This window comes from Neolamprologus multifasciatus, chromosome 13 (genome assembly GCF_963576455.1).
Source record: "Neolamprologus multifasciatus chromosome 13, fNeoMul1.2, whole genome shotgun sequence".
Classification (NCBI taxonomy): Eukaryota; Metazoa; Chordata; class Actinopteri; order Cichliformes; family Cichlidae; genus Neolamprologus; species Neolamprologus multifasciatus.
This window is the reverse complement of record NC_140451.1, coordinates 19,891,396-19,917,072: the sequence shown is the minus strand read 5'-3', so window position 1 is coordinate 19,917,072 and position 25,677 is coordinate 19,891,396. Positions and strand designations below refer to the sequence as shown.

The 25,677-nt window shown below is 39.9% G+C and overlaps 1 protein-coding gene and 1 long non-coding RNA gene across 25 annotated transcripts in view; both read right to left on the bottom strand.

The window, feature by feature from the left end:
• Positions 1-25,677, bottom strand: part of kcnma1a (potassium large conductance calcium-activated channel, subfamily M, alpha member 1a) — a 150,160-nt gene that overhangs the window by 79,980 nt on the left and 44,503 nt on the right. For all 24 annotated transcript variants that reach the window (XM_085183750.1, XM_085183751.1, XM_085183731.1 and 21 more), the window contains exon 2: positions 24,695-24,862. In XM_085183750.1, the coding sequence (XP_085039876.1) occupies positions 24,695-24,862 (168 nt within the window). The remainder of the gene's footprint in view (positions 1-24,694; positions 24,863-25,677) is intronic.
• Positions 1,343-24,688, bottom strand: LOC146505469 (uncharacterized). Its single transcript, XR_014877786.1, has 2 exons — positions 23,082-24,688; positions 1,343-22,766 (listed from the first exon to the last, which is right to left on the bottom strand). It is a non-coding gene; the product is annotated as an uncharacterized LOC146505469 (long non-coding RNA).

The window sequence follows — 25,677 nt, the reverse complement described above, 5'->3', positions numbered from 1 at the left end:
ATGCCTCAGCCAGAAAGGATTTCAGAGGTCCACAGCCAAGAAAATCTCTGGCCAATCCAGTGTAGAGTTTCTGCTTTTCTATGGTTTTAATCCCCAAACACATACAATATATGGTTTGTATTTTTTTTAACAGACTTTAAAACAATATAGAACATTATATGTTAATTCATATTCTATACAGATTTTCTCTGAATAATTGACCTGTCAGTGAAACAGAAAAGAGATGCAACACTATAGCTTTCCCTTTCTCATCAACTTGTCACAATGTTTGCACTGCAGAGCAAGCATTTGCATCAATCCCAAGTGTTTGCTTTCATAACATCCACTCCTACATTATCAGTCACGGATCTATGGTGCCAATGCAGATTGAGATGCGCTAGGAAGCAGAATCGTATGTCACCGTGAGGCAGAAGTGTGAGCCTCTCTCTGAGGGAATGTCAACAAAGGAAACCTCCATTAAACTTTGATGGCATACACCCATACATCAGCACACATTGTGATATCCCCTGTCAGAACACCGCACTCTATATTCCAGCCACAGACTGCATAACTCAACCCAGACTACTGATTTGCTCCGTGAGACTGAACAGAGGTGCCACAAGCATACCAATTCACGCCAGCGTGTTCCTATCAAATACACCGGCAGCTTCGGAAAGTACGTGATTATTAACAACAGGAGCCAAACAAATTCTAAGGCTCAGATTATGACCAACGGACTGGAAAGAGACCTAAGAGCCTCAATGCAATTAGCAGCACGTTGCTGAAATCAAAATATAAACCAAAAGTCCGATTTTTTTTGGTTTGCTTTTGAGGCAACCTTGAATTAAAGCAATTTACTTCTAGGCTTTCAAGGGACTGAAAGTCCACTTCACACTGTCTGATGATTAGTCTGTTGATAGCTAACCTCTGAACAGACTTTCCCTTGGCCTGATTGCTAATTGCCACCTTCACTAGAAAAGCATTTTACTGATTAAATGCGGTTTCAAAACTGTTTTTATTTTTCTAAAGCTGGAGCTCTGTTTATTTTTTATAATACTCTCTTCTCCACTGTATAAGTTTAAATTAAGAGAGGCACAGAGGACAAAAAACAGGCTGCAAACGAGCTGAAGCTCGAGTGAGTTGTGCATCAGTGTGTGTCTGGGGTTTTTTCCATTATTTAAATCCACTATAGACTGAGTTTATTTTAGTCAAATCTATTGGGGAAGGAGATGGAGGAGTTGAGTACTGAACTACATCTAGTCCCCTGTAATGAAATGTCTACCACTACTGTTAGAATATCTCAGTAATGTTTTATACTTCTCATCTGTCTAGTGTACATCTGTTTCTTTTTAACAGTTGCTATACGTCTTAGCTCCTTTTTAAAGAAAAGAATCTGAGAGAGGTTTTATGAGGTTGAATTGTCTGGTTGTTATCGAGTAGGGAAAAATACTGCTGGCTCTAAATGTTGCGCTAGGCAACACAATCCTGTCTCCTTTCTTTCCACTCATATCTCGTCCTCGCTGACTCGCTCTCACAGCTAGCTCAATTTGTGTTACCATCCAAGGTCACACAGTAGCTGTTCTCTGGGGTCTCTGGGGAACAGTTGAATAGAGACTTGGTTGGAGGACATTAACATGTCCTTCAAGAATAATCATTATCATTCATCCACCAAAAAACTTTGCTTTTAAAGCCATGAAAAGTAAAAAAGTAGGATTTTCAGCATTTACATGTTTATTCTGTTACATACACTATCACAAGCAATGTTGGAAAAAGACCTTATGTCTGGAGAACTGTCAAAATGGACGTGAGGGAATGTACGAATAAGCAGAAAAAGTAGAGGGACAAATTCAATTCAATTTTATTTATATAGCGCCAAATCACAACAAGCTGACCACAAAAAAGAGCACGTAAACCACCAGGGCACTTTGCATGGTAATCAACACATAATGCACTACACAGAGACACAAAATGCTGGCAACACCGTCGGCCACTAACGTAGATAACATCGTAGGGTCTGTAAAAACTCCCTGCAGAAGTCTCAAATATTGTGATATATTAGAGAAAAGCATGAGAAATGGGGATGACTCAGCCCATTTCCAATAAATCACTGGAAAGTTTGAAAACAACGCAGTGCATGGTGAAATTACAGATTAGAATCTACATCTCACTCTCCTCACATCCCTGAATTTAACGATACTTTCTTCCCACTTCATACTTTTTCTTCCATTATTGCTTTTGCCTGCTGCCAAAGCCATAATGTCTTCAGCAATAAATAAAAAAAAATTTGAACATTGCAAAAGCTGGCAATGTGACACTGCCGGGACTCTGCCCAATTTTGATGCATGAAAATACAAACACGGTGTGAAATGTAACACTTTCAGAGCGCTGACTCTGTTTAAAATGAACTCTGGCGATGTCAACAGAACAGGTGCAAGCCCGCAACAAGCCACAACAAGAAGAGTTAGATTTCTGCATTCCAAATTCTGCATAGTCACGCTTAATTTGTTGGTGGCATGTTTTGCAATACCCGATCACACAGATTTAGAGCCATCTAGAGCTGCAAGGATTGAACGAATAACGGCAAGTCAACTATTTTGATAATAAATGCGCACAAATCTTCAAGTTTAAAATTAGTATTAGCTGTATACTAAATATTCCGGTATTTTTATATTTCTATTTGGCCCAATTGTTTCAGAGAGGCACATGTAGGGGTTTGGAACACACAGAAATGCTTATATAATAATGCTTATAGCTACTGACTGCTAATTCTGAGAATTAACTACTAATGCTCTAATATGAAATCCTACCTATTTCTCAGACAGCATATGGTGTATTATTTCATCTTACATAACACCAAGAAACGACTCTAAATAAACTTGCTCACCCCCACAACGTTTTTTTTGTTTTGTTGTTGTTTTCAAATCCCGAAAACAAATGCGCTCTCATAAATCAGTATACAACCCTAGGAATTGGTTTCATTCAACCTTTGTGGCCTTTAAGAGACAGATGCCCACAAACTGTCGTACCTAGGCAACAGAAACAGTGATTGACAGGGGGAGAGAGTGAGAAGGGGGTCGTTATGAAGGAAAGCCTTTCAGGTCTGACAGGGTGACAGATCCTAAAATGAGCATCTGTCAGTGGGAGATGAAGAGGAGGCCCGTGGGGATCCGTTACAGATTTCACAGGACAACATTTCTGAAAAATCTCCCTAAAAGCTTTTACAGCATCATTAATTCATAAAAAGAGATTTTCTGGGGAGGTGTTACTTGTGTACTATGAGAGACAGACAACTGCAAAATTAAACGCCGCTAACAAAGATTAGCTTATGTGAGTTGTACAGTATGTTCTAGGTACTGAAAGGGCACCCCACCCATCTTATGTCTAATCGCAGCCTTTTCGGGAGTGACCATGACCTTGCATGTTCTCGGAGAATACCGAAAGGACAAAAGAGAAAAGGAGAGAAAATAGATGGAGGTGATTATGACAGGAGATGGAAGGATGAGAAAATATTAGAGAGAGCTCCTCACCCCTGTGGGACATAAGGAACATTAAGAGGTGGCAGAAAATGGCTTGTGGCAAAGACAGAATGAGAGCAAGCGAGAGCAGCTGAAGAGAAAGAAGCGTGGAGAGATGGAGAATATTAGAGCATGTCCTCTAAGGCACAGCAAGAGCTTAATTGCCACAGCGTGTACGTGTCGTTGCACGCCTTCACCTGTGTGGATGTGTGCGTGTGAGAGGGTGCATGTGTATCATGTGTTCAACCTTACCAAGCATTCAACCTTTGAGTATGTCTACGAGACAGAAGGTAGGAGCCCTACTGGGATTGTGCCAGCACAGAGAAGATGAGCGCATGTGACCGGACTGCAAAGAGGTGCTGACAGTGTTTTTGTGGGGTTGGGGGATATTTTTCAATCAGCCATCATATCCTTTCTTAGTCTACGACATTAACCTATGGGTGGTTCCATCTGAACGCTTCACAGTCTGAGCGTTACCATACTCGTAACCATACATACGTATGGCAGCTAGAGGGCAATATTATTTTCAGCAAAATGCGACTGTTCAGCTCTTACAGCGGCACTAACTGAGTGGCAGATCATAGTTCAGGTGACGCTACAAAAAAGTAACAAAACATAACAAACTGATATATTTTAGGTTAAGTGTGGCTTTTTGCTGCTAGGTATCACAGGTCCACAGACTTCTCCCCGAGCCCCTGGGAAATGTCGAGTGTCCATAAATGTGCAACAGCCCACGAGTAAACCAGAGCCTCAGGCATGGAGGGTAACACTGCAAGGACACGATCCAGAAACAGACTGAGTTTGTACACCTGAAGCACAAGATATTGCAAGTACAAAAAAAGCAGCTTTCACAATGTTAGCACTCAACAAGAAACTGTAGTTATTCTGGGTATATTGGAAGAAAAACAAACTTAAATTTTAACATTCATTCCAGAAATTATCTTCTCATCTGAAACCTTATTACATTTTTTTTCCTCACTGAATTCCCTAGGTTTCGATTTTTCTTCAGCATACAGTACTTCAGCCTGCAAAAAATGTAAAAAATATATACATGAACGTTTAAATAACATGATAAAAAGGTTATTGAATGATCTGCCTCATTCTGAAATCATTGCAAACATAAACAGGCTTGTTTTCTGTTTCAGGAGTGAATTATGGTGATAGACAGAGAGAGCACATAGATGCACAGACACATAGATGGATAGGTGGATGCTGCGACACTTTCTATTCTAGTAACACCTCCAAGCCTTTGAAGTTGTTACTTTTCTGTCTAATCAGCCAAGTTTTTTCTGAGTCAACACAGTGACAACACTCCCCCACTGTTGCTAGACTGTTTAGGCTACACACATTATGTTAACAGGGCACTTAAACGTTCAGACTAATTTAACACACAATTGCAAGGTTAACAAGAATAGTTGTCATGACTATGTCTAAGGTGGCAAGTCTGACTCATTGCAACACAAGCAGGGAGGCTGAGTGCGCGAAAGAAGACCTGATACTAGTAACGCAGGGAGGTTTGATAAGGAAGTTCTTTGTTTGATTTAAATGAGCCCAAATTCAAGTATGATGCCCTCAGCTCATGCACCTCTGGACCTTTTTAATCAACACTGTGGTTATTTTCAGGGCTTTCAGCAGAATGTCTTTGAGAAGGGGAGGACAAAGTTGCAGCTAGTCAAATCTGGCGAGTGGTGCGGGTGATGAGCGAAGACTGTGTGCTCATATTTTTTAAAATTCCTGCGTTGTTGATGTGCTCTAAGATGGCTCAAGATGGCACACATCACAGTTCACGTTAAGTCTTCCCCTGTGGAGCAATTAACTGTGCCTAATCCGATGAATGATCAGAATAATGACAAGTATTCTCCCTGCCTTGCTCTTTGGGGCCCAGTCACACGGCCCTACAGTAGATACTGGTTGGTGACTACCTAAAACCAACCAGACCGGTCTCTTATGTTTGAGAATTGTTTTGTAATGCGGAAAAAAAAGTACACGTACCCACTCGCTGGTGCGACCAAGCTAAAAGTAGCATTTACCTAAGTAAACATTTACCAACATACTCAAGTAGCTAAACAGTGCAAAGCTTGTATAGTTAAAATATATTTAAAGTACCCAAAGTAAATGTACTCATCATGTAGAATGGCAATTTTATGAATCATATATGCATGATATTATTGGATCATAATTACTGATTTATTGATGTACATCTCTCTCTCATGTTGGAGCTGCTGGTGATTTTAATGTATGTATTGTTCTGTAGCTTGAGATATAGTATTGCAATTTGTCAGCAAAAGAATTTAAGTTCAAATAAATAGGACAAACTACTGTGTAGTGGAGTAAAAGAAAACAGCACCGCATGGAAATACTTATATTAAGTACAAGTACATCAGTAATCCTCAGTAAAGTCCAACCCCTTATTGGACATGCCCCTGAGCTGGAGTCACTACAGTCATTGCTTTTTTTGGCTTTTGACTCTTATGGTCCTGTTCTCAGGACTTTTTGCTCACACCTCATATTTAAGATGTGCTAAGTGAGATTAATGGGGAGTCGGAGTACAGACTTATCAATCAACTAGTCCGCTTGTCTGGGCTTGATCCTGGACCACTTACAATCCTTCTGATTTAATGTGTAATAAATTAGTTTTTAAGGTCATTGCATTCATGAAAATGAAGACAGGTAAAGTTTTATGAATCACTACTGAATAAGATTTCTACTTCTGGTGACTCGTGCACCCCTGCTGGCCTCAGACTGAATCATGTCAAAGTCATCTTCCTCCCCACTCCCTGCAGCTTCAATCAAAAGGAAACACTTAATATCCCCCAAGACCTCACTTCAGACTTCTTCCATACTGGGAATCCTTTCAAAGTGACAAAATGACACTGAGTGGGTCTCTTCTTTTTCGGTGTTTGTTTCCAAACAATAATCAGAAAATGAGACACAAATCTGAGGGGATTTTCCCTGGTTTTGTAAGGAGCAGTCGAGAAGCGCAGTGACATGTCACTGCTATTAATTCATCCCTTCGCAGATGTTCTATTCAAAGCCAGATTTACTGTCTGCATGGAGGTAGTTTACCGGTAGATCTGTAGCTTGATAGACAGCAGAAAAAAGGAAAATAAAGTCTGACAGAAAAGAGCAGATGGTGTGACAAATTAAAATGCATCAGTAGTGTAGTATTACCAGAATCTTAATTGGTGAAAGTGAAATGACTGATTTTGTTGAGCATAATCTCTGAGCAGAAATATATGGGTATCCCTTAATTTCAGCATTGTTAAGAGTCTAACTGTGCCCCATATCCACTCATAGCTAATGTGGCATTAACATAACTGGTATGATTTCCCATCGTACCACTGAATAGATCACTCTCAAATCACAAGAAATAAAGTTCCCTGTGTGAATACTAAAAGTCTTTTCCCTGTGGTCTCATCATAATATATGCAGGTCACTAGACACTTGTCCAGGCACCACTTACAGCCACACAGTTCCATTATGTACCTTAAATTACAGCATAAATTATCCCTGTCACAGTTAATATTATCAAAACTTTATCACACCAATCCAATTTCTGTTACAATGCGTGCAGAGCAATTACTTTGTCTGATGTGTAATGCAGAATCCAGCAGAACCTTTTTATCCCCCTCCAAAAATGTCATACCGCATTTCGCTGCCAGAGGGACAGTCAAGTCCTGCCAAACGTGGAATTAAAAGTTTATGTTCCTTTCCTATAAGGCAAATGGAATAACTACCAACCAAATTATAAATCCATATAGCTATATGCATGCTCAATAACCTATTTTTTTCTTTCCTTTTCTTAAATTCACCTTTTTATGACACCAACAACCTCCCGTCAGGTACATAGGGTTTCATCTCAGAAGAAACGCGACAGTGACATGATCTTTATCTAATTTAAAAAAGGTTTTATTTAATTTCCTGAAGGTTAATGAGAAGTTTATCATCCGCGACAAAATCCACTTTTTCTTGCTAACAACGTAGCGGGTTGTGATAAGGCAGAATGCTCACGCTCAGCAAAAAGAAGATGAGACTAGGATTCACAGAGAAGGGAAAGCTGCATTAGTATTCTGTGTTTGCTGTCAAGTATAAAGTGCAGAGCAGCAGTCTCTGAGTTTATCCAACCCATGTTTGCTTTCTGCCACATAAGATCAAGGGTTACATACACCTGTCCAGCTAAGTAAATGAGGTGGGTGGATGCCTGGAACCATCATGTATGACCTTAACACATTTCTGATACCTTCACCCACCAGCAGGAGGGATAAAGGTGGCAGCTGTTTTAACAAACAGAGGTGTCTGGAGAGCCAAAACATCCTAAAACGTCATATAATATTTCAAATAGATTTGTAACATTAGAAACTGTTCAATTTTTGTACTATTCACACTTTTATATACACACTTAAGATATGTGGAGGGATGAACAGAAGGCTAATTTGCTAATGGTTTCTATTTCTTTCCCTTTTGGGGTATTTTTATTAATTGCACTCTAGTTAAATTGTGCTTATTCCTAAGATAAGTATTACTCTCTACAGAAAAGAGCTAATCCAACTAAGAAAATGAAAATCAATTTCAGAAAGTTCAATTTAAATACAGTTTTTCACAAGAACTATCTAAAAATACTGAGAGCTTTCCATTTTCCCCCCATAATCATAAGTAAACAAAGAAATACCATTAATTATTTAATTTATAAATTATATAATGTGTTTAACTTTTTGCTGTTTCTCTTGCAGCCCCAACATTAAGAATACACTTCAAGTCAAACTCTACCTTAATATTCACTTGGTACAACTTTCACCTTTCACCTCTGATCATAGGCCACTGGTTACATTAACTATTAATTTGCATCATGACAATACTCATTATCCAACATGCTTCTCGGGGAAACAGTCAGCCGTGTGCTACCCGGAAAGCTGTCAGTGTTACGTTCAAAATACACAAGCACCGATCTACAGGCCAGCGAACATTTTCTGTGTTCGGCCAGTCAACCTCATGTATACAGCAGCTCAGCTAAACAGTTGCAAGCGCACTTGTCCTTAGTGTCGAAACATAAATGAGGACACAAAGTTTGCCAAAATAACAGCACAAGCATATTCATCTCAACAAGCCTAATCACAGATATTTTAAAGAAGCAAACAAAGGCAAACTGGCTAAAGCTAAAACTCAAAGCCAGCAGGCTCAGTATGAGCCTGAGTACAAGCAGAAGATCAGCGCAGCTACAAGGAAAATTATGGAGATGAGGGAAAAGAGGAAAGAGTTGATGTCCTGTAATTTGAAAAAAAAAAAAGAAAAAAGAAAAGAAATACAACCAAAATATATTTCCATAAACAGTAAGAGGGGAAGAAAGAAATGACATAAAGGACACTCAAACTATATTATGTGCCATTTTCTTACAAGGTACCTTTCTTTAATATCCTTACACAAAAAAAACAAACAACAAATTAAGAATGTTATCACTGTAGAGGTCATACTTCAAATAAATATCATCACAAATTAGGGAAAACATTAAAAAGGTTTTGTCTCCCTTAACAAATCACAGATTTAATGCACCGCCTGGCAATCACACAAAGTGACGCTAAAAATAGCATCCCAAAGAAAGATGGGTTTTCAGAAAAAAAAAGTGGAGAGGTGTTCCCAGCTTTCACAGCTCCATGAAAGGCTGTGTGGGTAAATTGTTCAATAATTTAAGAATGAAAGAGTCAGAGAATCCAGAGAAATGTCTAGAACCGAGCCACAAGCCCAAAGAATCTAATACTGAATAGCAATATTAGATTCTCTCATTCAGCACAGCATTGAAAACAGACATGTTTCTGTAGTGGAAATCACCGCATTGGCACAGGAAAACGTAAAAACTACTGTCAGTGAACACAGTTTGTCCACGCATCCTCAAATACCAGCTCAAAAGTACAATAAATAAATAAAGAAATGAACGCACACATAACCAATCATCACCTCGTTTCTTTGGCCCATGTTCATATAAAGAGAGATTGATGGAAAACTCAAACCTGAGAGAAATGAATGACTTATATATAAATTATGGACAGTCTTCTGGGCTAGAGAACAATCCTGCTTATTTTTAGCAAAAACCCCACATTCAGTGTTGCATATGGAATCTACCATCTGAGCATTTGCGCTCCTGTTAATTGTATCATCCTGAGTATTTTTTGAGTTTCTAATGATAAACTCAAAGGATGGACCCATTTGCAAAAAGGCAGGAATCACTTAGTAATTACAAGTAATTATTAATTTGGTTGAAATGCCCCTTCCAGCCCATTGAAAAAATGGATACATAGAACAGAGGCACCGAGGGATGGTAAGGAGTGAGAGAGAGACAGAGAGAGAAATAAAAACAGAGACAGACGGAGGGCACAAAGCTCATTCTTGTGAATAAGAGATGTGAGATGTTGCCACGGTGATATGCCACTTGTGGGAATAACTGTGAATGCAATGTGCCAGAGAAATGCATGCAGCTGCAGCAAAGTAATAAAAAGGGATCACAAAACAAAGGCATTATTCAGTCTTCAGAGGCTAGGACAGTCTGCCCTTTTAGCCCCTTTTTCAGAGGGAGTTTTATGCTTTCATTACTTCATCTCAGTATACCAGTGATAGATCTCTCCCTAGCCTCTGGTTTGCAGTCAATTTATCAACAAGAATATTTCCAAAGAAACTGACGTAACTGGAGGAAAAAGAGGATGTAATTTCTAATTAATTGATCTTTTTGAGGAGAAATTTTAGTCATTCATATTTTTTAATACAGGTATGAACAGAATTACATCAATTTAATACATTTAATAGAGTTTTAAATTAACATAACTATATAATTAGGGGTGGCTGTAGCTCAGGTGGTAGAGCAGGTCATCTACTGATCGGAAGGTTGGTGGTTCGATTCCTGGCTTCCCCTAGTCTGCATGCCAAATATCCTTGGGCAAGATACTAACCCCAAATTGCTCTCCGATGCATCCATCGGAGTATGAATGTGTGTGAATGTTAGCTATAAAGCACTTAGAAAGATGTGCGAATGGGTCTGAATGGGTGAATGCACAAGTTGTGTACAGCGCTTTGAGTGCTCAGATGAGTAGAAAAGCGCTATATAAGAACCAGTCCATTTACCATTCAAGAACCAGTCCATAATTAGATAGATGTAAGAAAATGGTACATAATATGGTTTGATAGTTTTCACTGATAACAGCTTAGACCTGCTGCGTGATTTTTTTCTTCCTCTGTGTCTGCTTATTAAAAATTTTTGTTTGTTTGTTTTATTCCCACCTGCTTTTTTCACATGATTTTTACTACATGAATTCACAGAGGGGCAATCCCAGTTTACTTCTCTGTGAATCACTACCTTATCGTGGTGGAGGGCTTTGTGTGTCCCAGGGATCCCAGGGGAGTCCGGCTTTGTCTCAGTCTGAAGTTGCCCTTGAGAGCCGGCAGGCTCGGGTGGGTATTTATATGTATTTATTTATTTATTTATATTTATTTTGATAATCTCTAGTCCTGTGTTCAGTGTGTTTGTATTGCTTCCTCCCAGTCTCGTTATGTCTGATTAGTTTCAGCTGTGTTTCCCATCCCCTTATCATCCTCTGTGCATTTAAGCCCTCAGTCTTCCTCTGCTCGTTGTCGCGTCATCCACATTAGCTGTGTGCTCTCATGTTTGTTGCAGGTTCCCTCATTATGCCAAGTTGTGAGCTCTTCATTTCCAAAAGTCCAAGTTTCTAGTTTATATTTTGTTTTGGTGTGTTTTTTGTACCTTTTTAGTTGTTGAGTCACAGGAATAAAGCTGCCTCTGAGTTCTGCGTTTGGGTCCTACACTCACCTGCCACACAGCCTTCTGAGACATGGAGGGGCATTATTGAGAGGAACAGCCTGCCAGATCTGAACTTGAGTGGTGTTGTGTTACCGGACTTCTGTGCAAATCAAAGTTTGTCTATATTAAACACAATGTTCTAATATAAGGGTGTCCATAAGTGACTCTGGATAAGCGCAAGAGGAAGGACAGATGGACGGACGGAAATTGAGCTACCTGAAGGATAGTTTGTCCCCACATTCACATATCAGATAATAATAATAATAATAATAATAATAATAATAATAATAATAACAACAACAGAAAATATCTCCCTACATTATTCATGCATGCAGTCAATTATAAGTGTGTCTTTGCCAGGTGAGGAGGAGACAAATTAAATTAACACCTTGGTTCCTAAAGATGAAAAAATACTAAGGAAAACAGTGGTTGGAGACTATTTGATGACCAAAATGACTGTGACTGTGCAACCTTTGCCTTTGAAATGGATGCATCAAAGACATGGTCTTAGACCACTCTTCAGTCAGTTGCTGTCTTCAAGCCAGCTTGAGTGAGTCAAGGTGGCGGTAAAACAGGAAGAAAACGACAATAAGACAGAGTTAGTTTGCTGTCACTTTTCAACTGAAGTGGTTCATATTTGACCCACACAATCTGTTTGTGAGATTCTCATGGTTAAATGTGATAAATTGCAAATTTAAATCAGAAGTGTCGACATGTATCAGAGGAGAAGGGCAAAATCCTAGGGCTAAGGGCCGACCTCTTCTCAAACAAAATGCAAGAGACTGAAGAAAAATCATGTTAACAATATTAGTTTTAACTCTTCTGGGGACAAATAATTCTATTACATTGTACAAACTATTCCCCCATAAAAACCTGAAATCTGTGTTTAACAACTATATGATGTACTGCTGTGAAAAGACATGCAGAGATGTTTTCTTTGTGTACTGATTTTTATGTAGAAATGTGACTAAAAGCTTTAAACACTGGAACCTCTTTGCTCTTCAATTAAGCAGGAATGCGGGGCTCTGCACTAAACACCCAGGACCAAGTAAAGAGCAACAGGACAGAGCTGAAATTTTGGCACAGTTTTGACCTTTTCACTAACATCTCATTAACATCTCTTTTTTTTTTCATGACAAATTAAAAAAGAAAGAAAACACAACACTTACATGTATCAGCTGCAAATTAAGTCATGATTTTCGGCATTAAATTGAACACAACTTACAGTAAATTGTCTGCCACAAATCTCTGTAACTCAGGTTTGTGTGTTTCATTATTTAATGGCGCAAACAAGTTGCGCTGATTGGCACAGACAGGCAGCAATTAAACTGCTGAATCAGCCTGCGCTCATAAATTAGGTGTCTATTAATTGCCTCACCAGCCTGTTTGAGAGTGACTACAGTTAGTCCGAATCAGACCCAAATGGATTGCCTCCCACCAGGTGACCTGTGTGATCACCTTGCAGTAGTAGTCCAGAGGTTGAGGATGCTGCACGGTCAACCTATGGGCAACCAACTGGTCACCACAAGCACTTGCAATCAGTACTAGACACCAAAAAAAAATGTGAATGCAGTCTCTCACCAACCACTGCTTTTTACTCTTTTGCAAAGAGGCTGTCCTATTTTTTTTATAAATTCTCTATAAAAAGCCTAAAATAACACAAACATATAAATCAGCCAAATAAAGCTTATGTAATATTTGTGAAAGAATATTTTCTCCCTCTAAAGTTTTTAGAGGGAGTCCCTTTCCCTGTATGTCTCATTTTCACCTGCCCCTTAACACTCCTCTCCCTCCCTTCTTTCCTGTGTTTGTTACATCACCTATGATCATCCCCTAATGATCTCATGGAAACTCTGAGCAGTAAGTGGCGGGCTCTGGAGGTGATGTCTTTTAGGGACACTCTGTGGCCGTCCCGTCCCAGGAAACAGAATCCCAGTGGGGGTAAACGGATCTGAAACCTGCCTTAGCAGATGGTCCCCACTGAGCTGACTCCTCTAATAAGCAATTAGAAGCACTGACATGACACGAGTGACAACAGCATATTCAGGATGAACCTGAAACCATATATATGAGCAGGCCTTTTATGAGAATCAAAGGAGGGTCAGAAAGTTGCTGTTGTTTTTTAAAATAAACAAGGAAGCATGTCATACAGAGGCTACACATGGAAATCTCACACTTAATCCTGCACCTTCTAAAGCTCTGCACAGCACAAGAGGTGTTTTTCCCGCCAAAATAAACCCATTATGTGACAGCTTCTTTTTATGTAGGTCAGTTTTAGGAGGAGTACAACCATCATCATCCATCTTCCGCCATGGATGTTGCTGCAATAATAACCTGTCCACCCTTTAAAGCAGAGGTTGGGAATCAGTCAGCCCCATCTCTACTGATCCTTCCACTCCCACACCAACTTTCTGTGTGACTCAGACCTGCTGATGTATAGATGAGACAGGCTGAGAAGAGGAGGCAGTTCCAGCTCCACAGAGCAATTGACATGCGGCATGTAAGCCTGCACCAAGAAAATGTTGAATGTTAATAATGTGATACTTTATCAGTGCCCACTGGGAAATTCTCATAATGCTTAACCCACTCCAGGGAGAATGGGGCATGAAGCATGAAGTGATTTAGATGGCAACACGATTGGATCCATCTCCAGGTCAATTCCAAGTCACTGAGTGTACTTCTCAATTAAGGGTGATCTATATTTGTCTCTGCAGATATGCTGTTAAGTTGTTGACAATGCATCCTTCTGCGCTTCTTTCAGCTGTTCGTCCAGTAACAAGATAGTTTCCCCTCTCAGTCTCAAACCTCCTGGTCTTTTGCATGTTTAGCAAATGCTAACCTTAACCTATACACTATGGAGCCACTTTACAATACAGAGAAAATCCAAATTGTTTGGTGGACCCTTTCTTTCCACTACACAGCCAAGATGGTGTCCATGAGAGCATTCAGCTAGCTCCAACTTCACTTTGTAGCTATAACGTGACCTTTTTCACTATATTGCTTTTTTCCACAATATAGAGAAAATCCAGGTTAGCTCTGTCACCTCACTGCAAGAAGGTCCTACTGTAGGTCTTTCCTTGTTGTGTTTTAACTTAAACATCTACGACTTAAAGATAACTTATTTGTATATTTGAAGGACTCTTAATACTTCACTGAAATAAGCTATAAGTGATGTATTAAAAAGAACATCTAAAATAGAGATCATTCACTCTTGTTCAATTTGTTTTATCAGTAGTATTGCAAGCAAGGAAATTTTCTTTCTTTGGTCATTTTGGCAACATCGTCTGTCCCTAATCTTGTTTTCAGAAAAAATTAATAAATGTGTCTGGCAGCAAGAGGGTTGTTTAAATTGGTCGGATCACTGTGATGCTGCAAGTTCTGATCCATTAGATGTGCGTCATCCTGGAGGCACTGAGTGACTCAGCACTCCTCCCTGAGACCACACCAGGCAGCCACGACAAATATGAGATGGGGGAAGCGCAGTCTTAGATCTGACAAGGGTCTCCAAATAACAAACACGAGAATGTCTGCATCTTCTCTGACTGCCTGCTTAGGTCTCTGTCCATAGCCACGTAATTTTCTGCCTGTCTGTTTTCCTCCCCTGTTGATTCTTTGCTGTGTGACTGTGTACCCCTGTCTGTCTCTCGCCTGCAGTCTAATCTGCTTGTGACTCTAAATGTAATCTCATTTCTGACTACCCTGTCACTCCTCAGCCCGAGGCTTCAGCAGAGCATAAATAATCATATTGTAAAAAGTAAACAGTCATTTGCTTGTGGCTTTAATTTTCTAATAGCATGGGCCACTTGTTTAAGAGCTAGAGTGGGTTTGCTGTAATTATCTAAGTGATTTTGGATTTCCTTATGACACACTTCAAGGGCAATGTCACCAGAGTGTTTTAAAAAAACAAAGACTAAAAATAACCAGAGACAAAATGAATGTGTTCTGTCGCCACAGTGTCTCAGACACACTGGCCTGTAAGTCACAGACAAATTTGATCTAATAGGGAAAAGGTTGGGCACCCAGATAAATGAGACATTACTTTAGTGTCTGCTCTCTTGACCTTTTCCTCTGCAAAACAGTTTGAAGGAAGGTGGGACAGACAAAGGTCGCAGGGGCTGCAGCACAAAACAATGGGTGTAGGTCACCGACTCTTTAGCAACACAGGCGCAGGTGGCAAATGGATGGGTTAATAGATGAGAGAGGAAGAGAAAAAAAAAAAAGAGGGACGAGCAAGGATGAGTCATCGCACAAAGCCTTATGATAGGCCTAAAGGGGGGGCTGCAGGGAAAACCATTCATGAGGACAAATTGACACAAGCTAATGCAAAGATGTAAAATTCTCCCTAGTGCTCTAGAAATGTAAAAGCCAAGGGAGAAATTGAGCAATTATAACTACACTACATACTCCAATGTGAATGGTATAAAAGAAATTTTACCCCGGTGTACATTTTAAACAATTTAATAAATGTGTCCTCTGTAAATTTGCCATTTAAGAAGTTCAACACAGATGAACAGCACTGTGTACACTTCTTAAATAAACCAATGTGTCTACTATCAGAAAATATAGAGCATGATAGCAGGGATCCTTGTGCTTTTCTTTCCTCCTATGACACGCTGCTTTCCCTCTCATCCCCCGTCCACCTCCTCCTCCTACACTCCTCTACTACTCAATACGAGGCTTATGTTTCTTATGTGGCGGCAGCCCAAAAGGAAAAAATAAGCCAGGATGACCTGACTTCACACTGCTGACCAGTGACAATGGTATGAACACAAATTCTGAACCACAGCTAAATCTCACCATTGTAAATCTAAATCAACTACAATAGTGTCTCCTATCTACAAAGATACCTACAAAATAATTAATTTGTAATTGTTTGCTGCCTTAAACACTGTATGCATGAGAGGTAAAATACTCAAATGGTTCTTTGTCACCACTCGACATAATACTCTTTCAGCATATAGCTTAATTTCTCTGAAAGGGACCGAGTCTGTCACACATCCTCTGGGCACCTTAAGGATTTAAGCTGACTTTTGACTGTGGATAATTACAGGTTATTTCAAATCAGATGAAGTCAGTAATATAGAGAGCAAACGCATCCATAGATCTGGTGTTGCAATGGACCCTCACCAGGGATAATGGACTTCAACTTATTTATAGCACATATCAAGCAGGTGAATTTGCCTGTGTTTGCCTGGTAGGAGGGGTTTAGAACAGACAGGGGAGCTGCAGAAGGAGCGCTGTCTATTTTCAAAATCTAGCAGGCTAAAATTATAACAAAGTGAAAACAAAAATAGATCACCTTTCATAATGAGTTTGTGTGTGAGCACATTCTATGTTGCTGTATTTAGGCTTTGAGCTAAAGCCAACATCAGGATGCCAAAACTGCTAAAAATGCTCATGTAAAGACCCAGTCACAAAAGCCTAGAGAACAGTCTGACCTCCTGGTAATTACTGGTTACTAAGGAAAAAAATGTGCATTCCCGAAGCAGTTGGCAAAGAGTTTGAAGTCACTGCTAGTCTAGGTGTAAATGCTTGCCTAGCTTTGGTCATGAGCAGATTGCCATGGTTGGCCATAGTTACAGTGGAAAATGGGACAAGTGCTTGGAGACAATTTGGCATCTTTGATGCAAACTACAGGCGACTATGGCAATCCACTGGTGCCTGGAGCAATAACAAGGAGGTTGTTGGTGCCTCTTGGTGACCAGTTTCACCTAGCAACAGCCAGCCAACTTCCAGCAACCACTCGCCAGCTAGCAAGAGAAAGGTGGCTGGTAGCCAACTGGTCTCCAGGCTTGTGTGGCAGATGCCTTAAGCAAATGTTTTGAAGAGATGTATTAAAGTTTTGGCTAAATTAAAACTCTGAAATGCGATAAAGATGAAAAAAACTTGAGGGAACTTTAAAATGTTGCAATTCTTAGAGCAGGAATATAAAACTAATTTTATGTGGGCGAAATGTGAGTGAAACTCCCCTTTTTAAAAAGTAAAGAAGTTTAACTACACACATACAGTAAAAAGGTGCTTCTACTGTAGTAAAATTGATAATAAATGAAAGAATGCACATCTTTGGGCTTCAAATGTAAGAAATACATCTGTACAATTACAGAAAATTTCTGGTAGCTGTCTGTTCAGACTGTCCTGTAATTACAAAACAAACTTTTTGTTAATTCATAGAAAATGTCCATTATTTACATATGGATCCATTGTAAATAACACATTTCTTTAGTAGATAAGGTAATTCATAGGTTTATCTGTTGGCTATGGAGAAGGGCTTCATCGGTAGGAAAAGATGTGAAACAGTTAAAAGTCCAAAACTTATGCCATCTTTAATATTCTCCAAAGTCGGCCAGTGGACTAGATTTGAGTTTTTGCTGAGCCAAATCTGGTCCTCAGGCCTTATGTTTAACCCTCCTGTCTTAGAGGATGACTTAATGTTTCATTGCAGTTCATTCAGTCTTGTGGTGACACTAGGGGTGTCTACTAAGATATTTGAGTCTGGACTACTTATTATGGGCCAGTCAACCAATCAATATCACAGTCATACCATTTGCAGTCATTTATTCACCATGTAGCCATCTTATACATGTTTCTCTATACAGAGAACACATTCATTACGTCTCCAGTGGCATAGTTGAGGATTTTTGTTTTCCTACACAGTTAGTACTATGTACAGACCTTGTCTTGCACTAGACACATCACACTCCTTCTGCTCCCTCCACACCAATCTCTCTGCCACCGTGTTTATCCCCCGAGGTTGCTTTTGCCAAAAACAGTCATTCATCACTGTTCAGAGGATTTACGTCAATGCCAATTTGATTGCCATCAAACTGATAAATTGTGGCAAAAGACAAATTAATACGCTGTGCAGCCTGGTTAATCCAACAGCTGAGAGAAATGGAAGCAAGGCAAGGTGATAGCCTGGAGGTTTCAGAGGTCATGGAGTATGAGTTTGAGTTAGGGGAATAGGAGCAGACTGGCTCAGAAATTGAGTTTCATTATGGTGGAACACACTGCTGAGGCAAAGTGTCACATCACCAAACTGGGGGAGTTAGGTAAAAAAATGTGTCTGAGCCCACTGTCAATAATTTAGAAACAAACTAATTTGTTAAATGTGTGTGATGATTTCTGCAGAGATGGCCTCTCTGGATATTCCAACATTGATGTAACAGATGATGTCTGACGGCCCCTTTTCAGTACCCACTGAGGAAATTTACAAGTTTGTGAGCATTGTTGTTTTAAAGGCAGAGTTGGGTAATAAGTTTCAAGTTAGATTTTTTAGTTATATTTGATAATGATGAATTAAAAAATACATAAAAATACAATGATTATGATAATGATTTGCAAAATACTGACTAGTCTTTCTGCATGCTGAGTATCTGTGTCTATATGTGGGCGGTTGTGTTTCTTGTAAAAATATCTCATTGAGCTTTTACAGCACTGAAGTAAACTGCTCCCCCTGAACGGAAATAAAACATAATTTTGTAAAAACCGTATGCTTGCATTCATGCAGGGAAGTGTAATTAGCAAGCACAAACAGCAACACATGGGAAACTGTCGCCACGAACATAAACACGCACATATAGCACAGAGAAACATACTGTGTCTACTCAGGCAAACACGTCTCTCATGCACACACATACATTCAGAGGCAAACAGTCTCTGGCAGTGCCCAACGTCTGCTGTAAACGAAAAAAAGAAGCGCTTGCACAAGCCCAAGGACCTCTAGCACAAAAATGTACTTATACATGGGTGTAAACACAAACAGCGCCAGCATCATAAACAATCCCAGTCTGAAAAGTACTTTGCAGAGCACTGTGAATGACAGACATTCTCTGCACAGGAATCATGGGGAGTGTGAGAGAACACTTATTTTCTCCCCAACAGGATGTTTGAGGACACATGGAAACGTGGTGAAACACACTTGCAGCAACCTTACACACCACGCACAATCTCACCTTGGTCTCTGCCAAGAAACAAACACACACAAAGACACACTCACACAGAGTAAGAAATTGTTTGAAAAGAATGAGATAATAGAGGGGCAATCACAGGAAAAGCTACGTAGCAGGAAAGCAAGCATTTCAAAGAAATTTGTGCTTCCTGTCCTGTTGACTTCTATGATTTTACTGAAGTGCTTAAATAAAAGGAGCTGGCTAAAAAAGAAAAAAGGTGTGGATTTGTCACACTAGTTAAAATGAAAGTGTTATCACTTAGCTGTAAAGAGAAACAGATGTGTTGTATTTTCAGATGATAGGGGTCGATATGCAGAGTGCCGTGCAGTGTGTGGGTGGATGGTAGGCAGAGGGATGACCATAGGGTTTAGGGAGCGTGCCATGTGAACAGATGGTCTCTGGTTGCCACCCAAGATCCCATTAAGAAAGATGGCAGGACTGACCTATTTCTGGACCCACCGTGTCAGGCAAATCCACTGCACCGGGAGATAGGGGGAATATCTACATTCAGTGGTTATAATCCTTCACTGTTTTTGTTGAACATTATGGGATTACACACATTGTCACTGTAACAATAATGCAGGAATCTATTAGATGATACGCTGGACTCATGTAGCACAACTCATATTTCCAGCTGTCCGAGTAGTTGCTTCCTCAGACGTTGTGCCCTTGAGTGCTTAATTAGGTCTTTCAGCAAAACAACTGGGATGATACGGTTGTCGAAGTAACTGATGAGCTATCCACAGCCTGACCGGAGGTGCGCTCTTTTTCCACCTATGTTCCCGTACGCTGTCCCTTTGCGTGGACAGCTGTCTCATAAGGGCTCAGGGGGACACATTCTTCTGAGTGCACAGTACAGTCAATTAGTTGCTGCTCTGCATAAGCCTTTTTCCACTTGTCGATTAATCAAAAAAACTTCATCACAAACTGCTAAAAATGCTGTGATTTTCTTCTCTTCTAATTTCAATCACTGTGTTAAAAACATACATGTTTTCCCTTGGACGCAAACTTAGTGTTTGTATTTGATAAAGCGGTATTACAAAGGTGTGGAGAAAAAAAAGAGCTAAACAACAATAACTACTAACCCATACAGCAGAACAACACTGGCTCACGCAGGCAACATTTCATCTCACTGGCATCTTTTTTTGTTGGTGACATGTTGGATATACTACGTGAGGGGGTTGTTGGGGGGGTCTTTTGGGTAAGTCACAAAAGCTATGATGAGGAAAAAATGTATTATCAGCACCTTTGCCTTACACACACACACACACACACTTTTTTGTTTTTGTGCAATTTTCTACTTGTGCAGCCTGTGGCTCACCAATGAGATTATTTTTCAAAACATGATCGCCAACAACCAGAATGATCAATTCCCATGCAGCATGTCCGGTCCTGATGGCCATGTAGCGTAGGCGAATGTGTGCTCATTAACATTTCTTTCTGATCAGAACAAATTAGCTCAGTAAAGTCACTGCACATCATTTAAAAAAAAACACAGGCATTGCCTTACTCGTGCTAGCATTTCATCACAGTATGGAGCAACATAGTTTCCTAACCTCCAAAATACATTTTACAATTGCTTTCCCACTGGTCAGGTGCTCAGAGGTAACTTATTCTTCTGAATGAAGGTAGCACCGTAAGTTGGCAGGAATTTGTTGGGGTGAACTCTGTTGTAAAAAACACATGAATAGTACAAAGGAGACAACCAGGCTCCCATCTGTGGTTAGGTTTAGGCAACGAATCTGAACATGAAAGTCAGTTTCTAACCTTAACGGAGGACTTGACTGAGACTTCCAAAATAATATATGGGACTCATTATTGCACAACACATATAAATTTTTGTGGTAATTCAGTAAGCCTGGGGGTATAACTGATTGTTCACAAACAGGGAAGTCATCAAGGCAGACAAATGAATGGGGGATGGAGGGCTCCGCCTACCAAAGTCCATCCTTCCCAGTGTGCTTTTGTCCCTTTTCCACCTGGATAGAACCGAATGAGGTCTACATCAAGATGTAATCCCACCTGTGTGTGTGTGTGTGTGTGTGCGCGTGTGTGCGTGTGTGCGTGTGTGTGTGCGTGCATGCAATGCATGCATGCATGATATTTCTACTCTGCTCTGCCCAGGCAGACGGCCCCCTAATGTCAAATGACTACACAGCAGTTGCTATGGTTACCAGCCAGGTTCTGTGTACACGGATACTCATCGCAATTTCAATCTGCAGTGAAGCACCGATGGCAAAGCAAGAGCCCCGCAAAAGAAAAACTAAATAATATTAATAACATAAGAATTCACCTACCCACCCACATGCACATACATACACACAAACTCACTCAGAAGCAATCATGTTTATACTGTATGCAGTACATGTTGAGAAATACTTTCATACATGCACCCACGAATGTTAATTCCACCCACATGAGAAGATACTGTACTCACTTCACCTTCACGTAGCACTCACTTGAGTAAATACTCAGTTGTGCTGCATATCATTAGAGTGAGCAAGTAAGCAAACACAGCCTGCTGGGCAGAATTATTAGCCCCAGCACAAGTAGCACAAATCGCAGTAGGCGATACACTGGGATATCACTATGGCTAGAAACCCCTCTAAAGCAGCCGGTGCTTTATTTCTCCCTGACTGTCACAACCACTCTGTTTTACTCTCAATCTGCCCGTCTTTCTCTCTGTTGGCGTGTCTCCCTATATGTTTCTTTGATTTATCTCTCACTCTCTCTCTCTCTCTCATATACACACACACACACACACACACACACACACACACACACACACACACGCACACACACACACACACACACACACACACACCAATGTACATACAGGGCAGATTGGGTGCACTCAGTCAGAGCAGGAGATGAAAGGGAAGAGGGAGCTGTGTCCATGCCAATGGAGCTGTGTGAGTGGGGGAAGTGATGAAAGAGAGGCTCATTTAGTAAATTGACAGTTCCCTTCGGGATTCTTCATCTTCTTCCCCATGAAAGGCCTGAATCTTTCTCAACTGCGAGCTATTCTCACCAGGCATGAGGAAGATGTCACATTCCAGCAAACATTAACAATGTCAGTATTTTAGTTTGGATCCATCTCTCTCCTCACTCCCACTGCTGCTCCATTCAATCCACAGATGCACAGCAGATGTCTGTGCAAAACACACCTACTTTTCATACGCTGATGTAAAATGAGCACTAGATGCTCCCTGACTAATTATTACAGTTCTGTCGTAAAATTCTTGAGCTACCCATCAGTATTTTTAAATGGTCTTTAGCAATAGTTCTCCAGGCTTTGTGAAGGTCATTGAAAGTTTTTCTTTGTACATCTAGTCTAGTCCGTGTCTGTTGTTTTAGAAAAATGTGTCCTTTTTGGTAGTTAAGCAACTTAACATTGATGAATCATCCAGGCATAGAAAAGATATCAGGGATAATCCATCCAATCCATTTGTGTCTACACATGAAAGACAACTTAACAAAGAATCAATTTTAAATTATATCTTTAGACATTTTGCTAGCAGTCTGTTGCAAAAAACACAGAATTTGCTCCTATTTCTTTAGCTGAATGTAAAAAAATATATATATATCTCAAACAGACACCATTTAACAGATGTGTTTTTGCACCACAAATTGATAACCAAAAAGAGCCATTACACAAAACCTGGCATATGTTGGCTTGGTGTACAGTCTGACCTTAAAATATTTGAGGAAAAATGACAAGTGGAGGACAAAAGAAGCAGTGGCAAACTTTACAAAAAAACTATCTATAGCAGATAAATAATATCTGAAAGCGATGTCCTTTAGAAAATGAGGAAAAAAATCCAGCAAAGACCCAACATACAACTTTAGAGATGCATATGACCCTTTAATTAATTCATCTGCTGTTCGTTGAAACTTCATCAGAAATGGTCGCAGTGGAAAGCTTTCTGTCAAGAAGCCATACTCAAGAAAAGGAAACGGGTAGAAAAGAGTGGGGGGTGTCCAATTACACAAGAACTGGACAGAGAACCAGTCAGTTTTATGTAATGATGTAGGGACAAGTTCAGGAGTTTGGTCTCTGAGATGTCAAATTAGTCAAGCATGATAGCAAAATTATAAAATAAACATCAGAGCCAGTCAGCAAATGTTGCTCATTTGTAACCTTAATAGACTGAGTTCATTTAGCAGGAAAACATAATTATTATTACAAATGATTACAATAGCCCAGAAAAAGAAACGGTGGTAGTCCACTATAAAAAAAACCTCAGCAATGAAAATATTTACACACAAATTTGAGCTGATACACTAAACAAGCATAACATTCAACTACTAAAACACATTTTTATCTTCAGAAATATAAGTAAATACTAAGTAAACTGGAATTGGGCATGGTAATCTAAAAAAATAAAATAATGTGCTCTAGGTTTTTTTCAGCTTTTCTATAAAACTTTACATTTGAAAAATTTATGGATAGTAATAATTATGTCTTAGCATTAAAAATATCATTTCGATTAAAGACCTTATGCATAATTGTGGATTAGCCACACTACAGAAACATAAAAATTGATTTTTGGTCATTACCAGTACTGTTAATTTAGGGCAGCTGTGGCATAAACCTTACACCAGATGGTGGACTAATAAATGTTCTAAGCACCGTGTATACACTATGTTGCCCAACACTTAAATGGGCCTCAATTTTAATCAAGTGCTGTGAAGTCTTTTCATAACTCAGCCAGTCTAAAAAGTAGCAGAGGTAGCATGCTGCTCATAGTTAACTCTCTGTGCTCAGACATTAGACTGTGTGTGGAGGACATATGGGTATGCTTATAGGGAGAAAACATCAGCAACTGTGCTGGTGGAAAGACTTTTTTTTTTTCTTTTTAAAAATTAAAAGCTATTTTAGGCTTTGTCATAGTAAAAATCAAACAACAGGAGAAACAGAAAGAGATCCAACAAGATTGTATCCAACTTAACAGATACCTCACTACACAGAGCAGCTAATTCTGTGCCAAACTATGGAAACATGCAATATCTAAACATTCTGAGGGTAAAATAAGCGACTAAAAGCAACACGGGACAAGGAGTTTGTTTACTTCATAGTTCATTGTTAACAAACATTAACAAATCTTCCTCATATGCATCTAAGTGTGTACATGCACAACCACTGTAGCACAAAAAAGGCTGGGCAGTGCCAGCCAAATAGCCAACTGATGTTCAACTAGCCTCTGCTAGGATAAAATTAACTGAGGTGAGGAAACGTGTACATGACATTGGATTGTGCAGTGGATTTATCCAAAAGCCAACTTGATTGTGAACACTATGTGCAGTCCTTTTGCCTGAGGAAAGACCAAACTGTTGCACTTAGTTAACGGTGGCTGGGCCAAACGATTAATGTCAAAAAAGACCTGATGTATGTGTGTCTGGATTTGGTATCTGACATGTTCATCCCCATCAGAAAAGCGAAAACTTACAAGAACTCTGCCAGTGAGTGTCTGAGCGGAGATCATGACACCGGCCCAGTCTTTGACTGAAGTCATCCATCCCACTTCATTGGCTGGCGCCTCCTCCTTCTCATCAGGGCCCTTTGGTGCTCTGTCAGCTGCCTGATTGTTGGCGGGGTTGTTCACCTTCTGAGCCTCCTAGAAAAAATGGAAACGAAATCTAAGTAGGCAAATTAAGGAAACTGACAGGAACACATTGTTGATTATAAGCAGATAAGTCAGCTTGTTTAACAACAACAAATTATACATGTTATCCCCCACAGTAAGGCAATTTGTCATAATCCATTATTTCCACACTTCCCATTTAATGCCTATGCATCCTGGCAGCATCATGTTCATGTTCCTTCTGAGTGGCAGAACTTCGGGTTACTCACCGTATACCTGCATGAGCCTAAAATACTTCTGGGGATACTGCAACTTAACAGTTCTAAAAAAAAAACTGATAAAAACTCAAACTGGTTGTTGTGGATCTAAAATGATGGCACACTTAACAGCCTGCATGGCTTCCCACTTTTCAAACACATCTTGGTGAACGATTTCTATAATATATATCAAGGAAAGTTTGCAAAAGAGCAACCATGTTAAAAGACTGTAGGAGATGGAGAGCATGTACTGTATGTAGTATAAGTTTCTGAACTTATGTATACCCTTAAAAAACTACACATTTCTTTAGGACAAAAAAAGGGTGTCACTGCACCCATCACGCCATCATAGCATCCATCTGCTACTATTAATGGTGAATATGTGTGTTCAAGTCAAATAACAAGATGTGTATGAGGCCACTCTAATTTTATTGCGCATATGGCATAATTGTTCCTCGGGGTAAACTGTTGTTCTCATGCAGCCCTTTTAATGTGCCTTCTCGTGTCTGGCTGAGTGAGCAGAGTTGCATGGCACTTCATTGACATGCTTTGTTTGGCACAGTCGCTGCATGCAGCTGTTCCTCTCTAGAA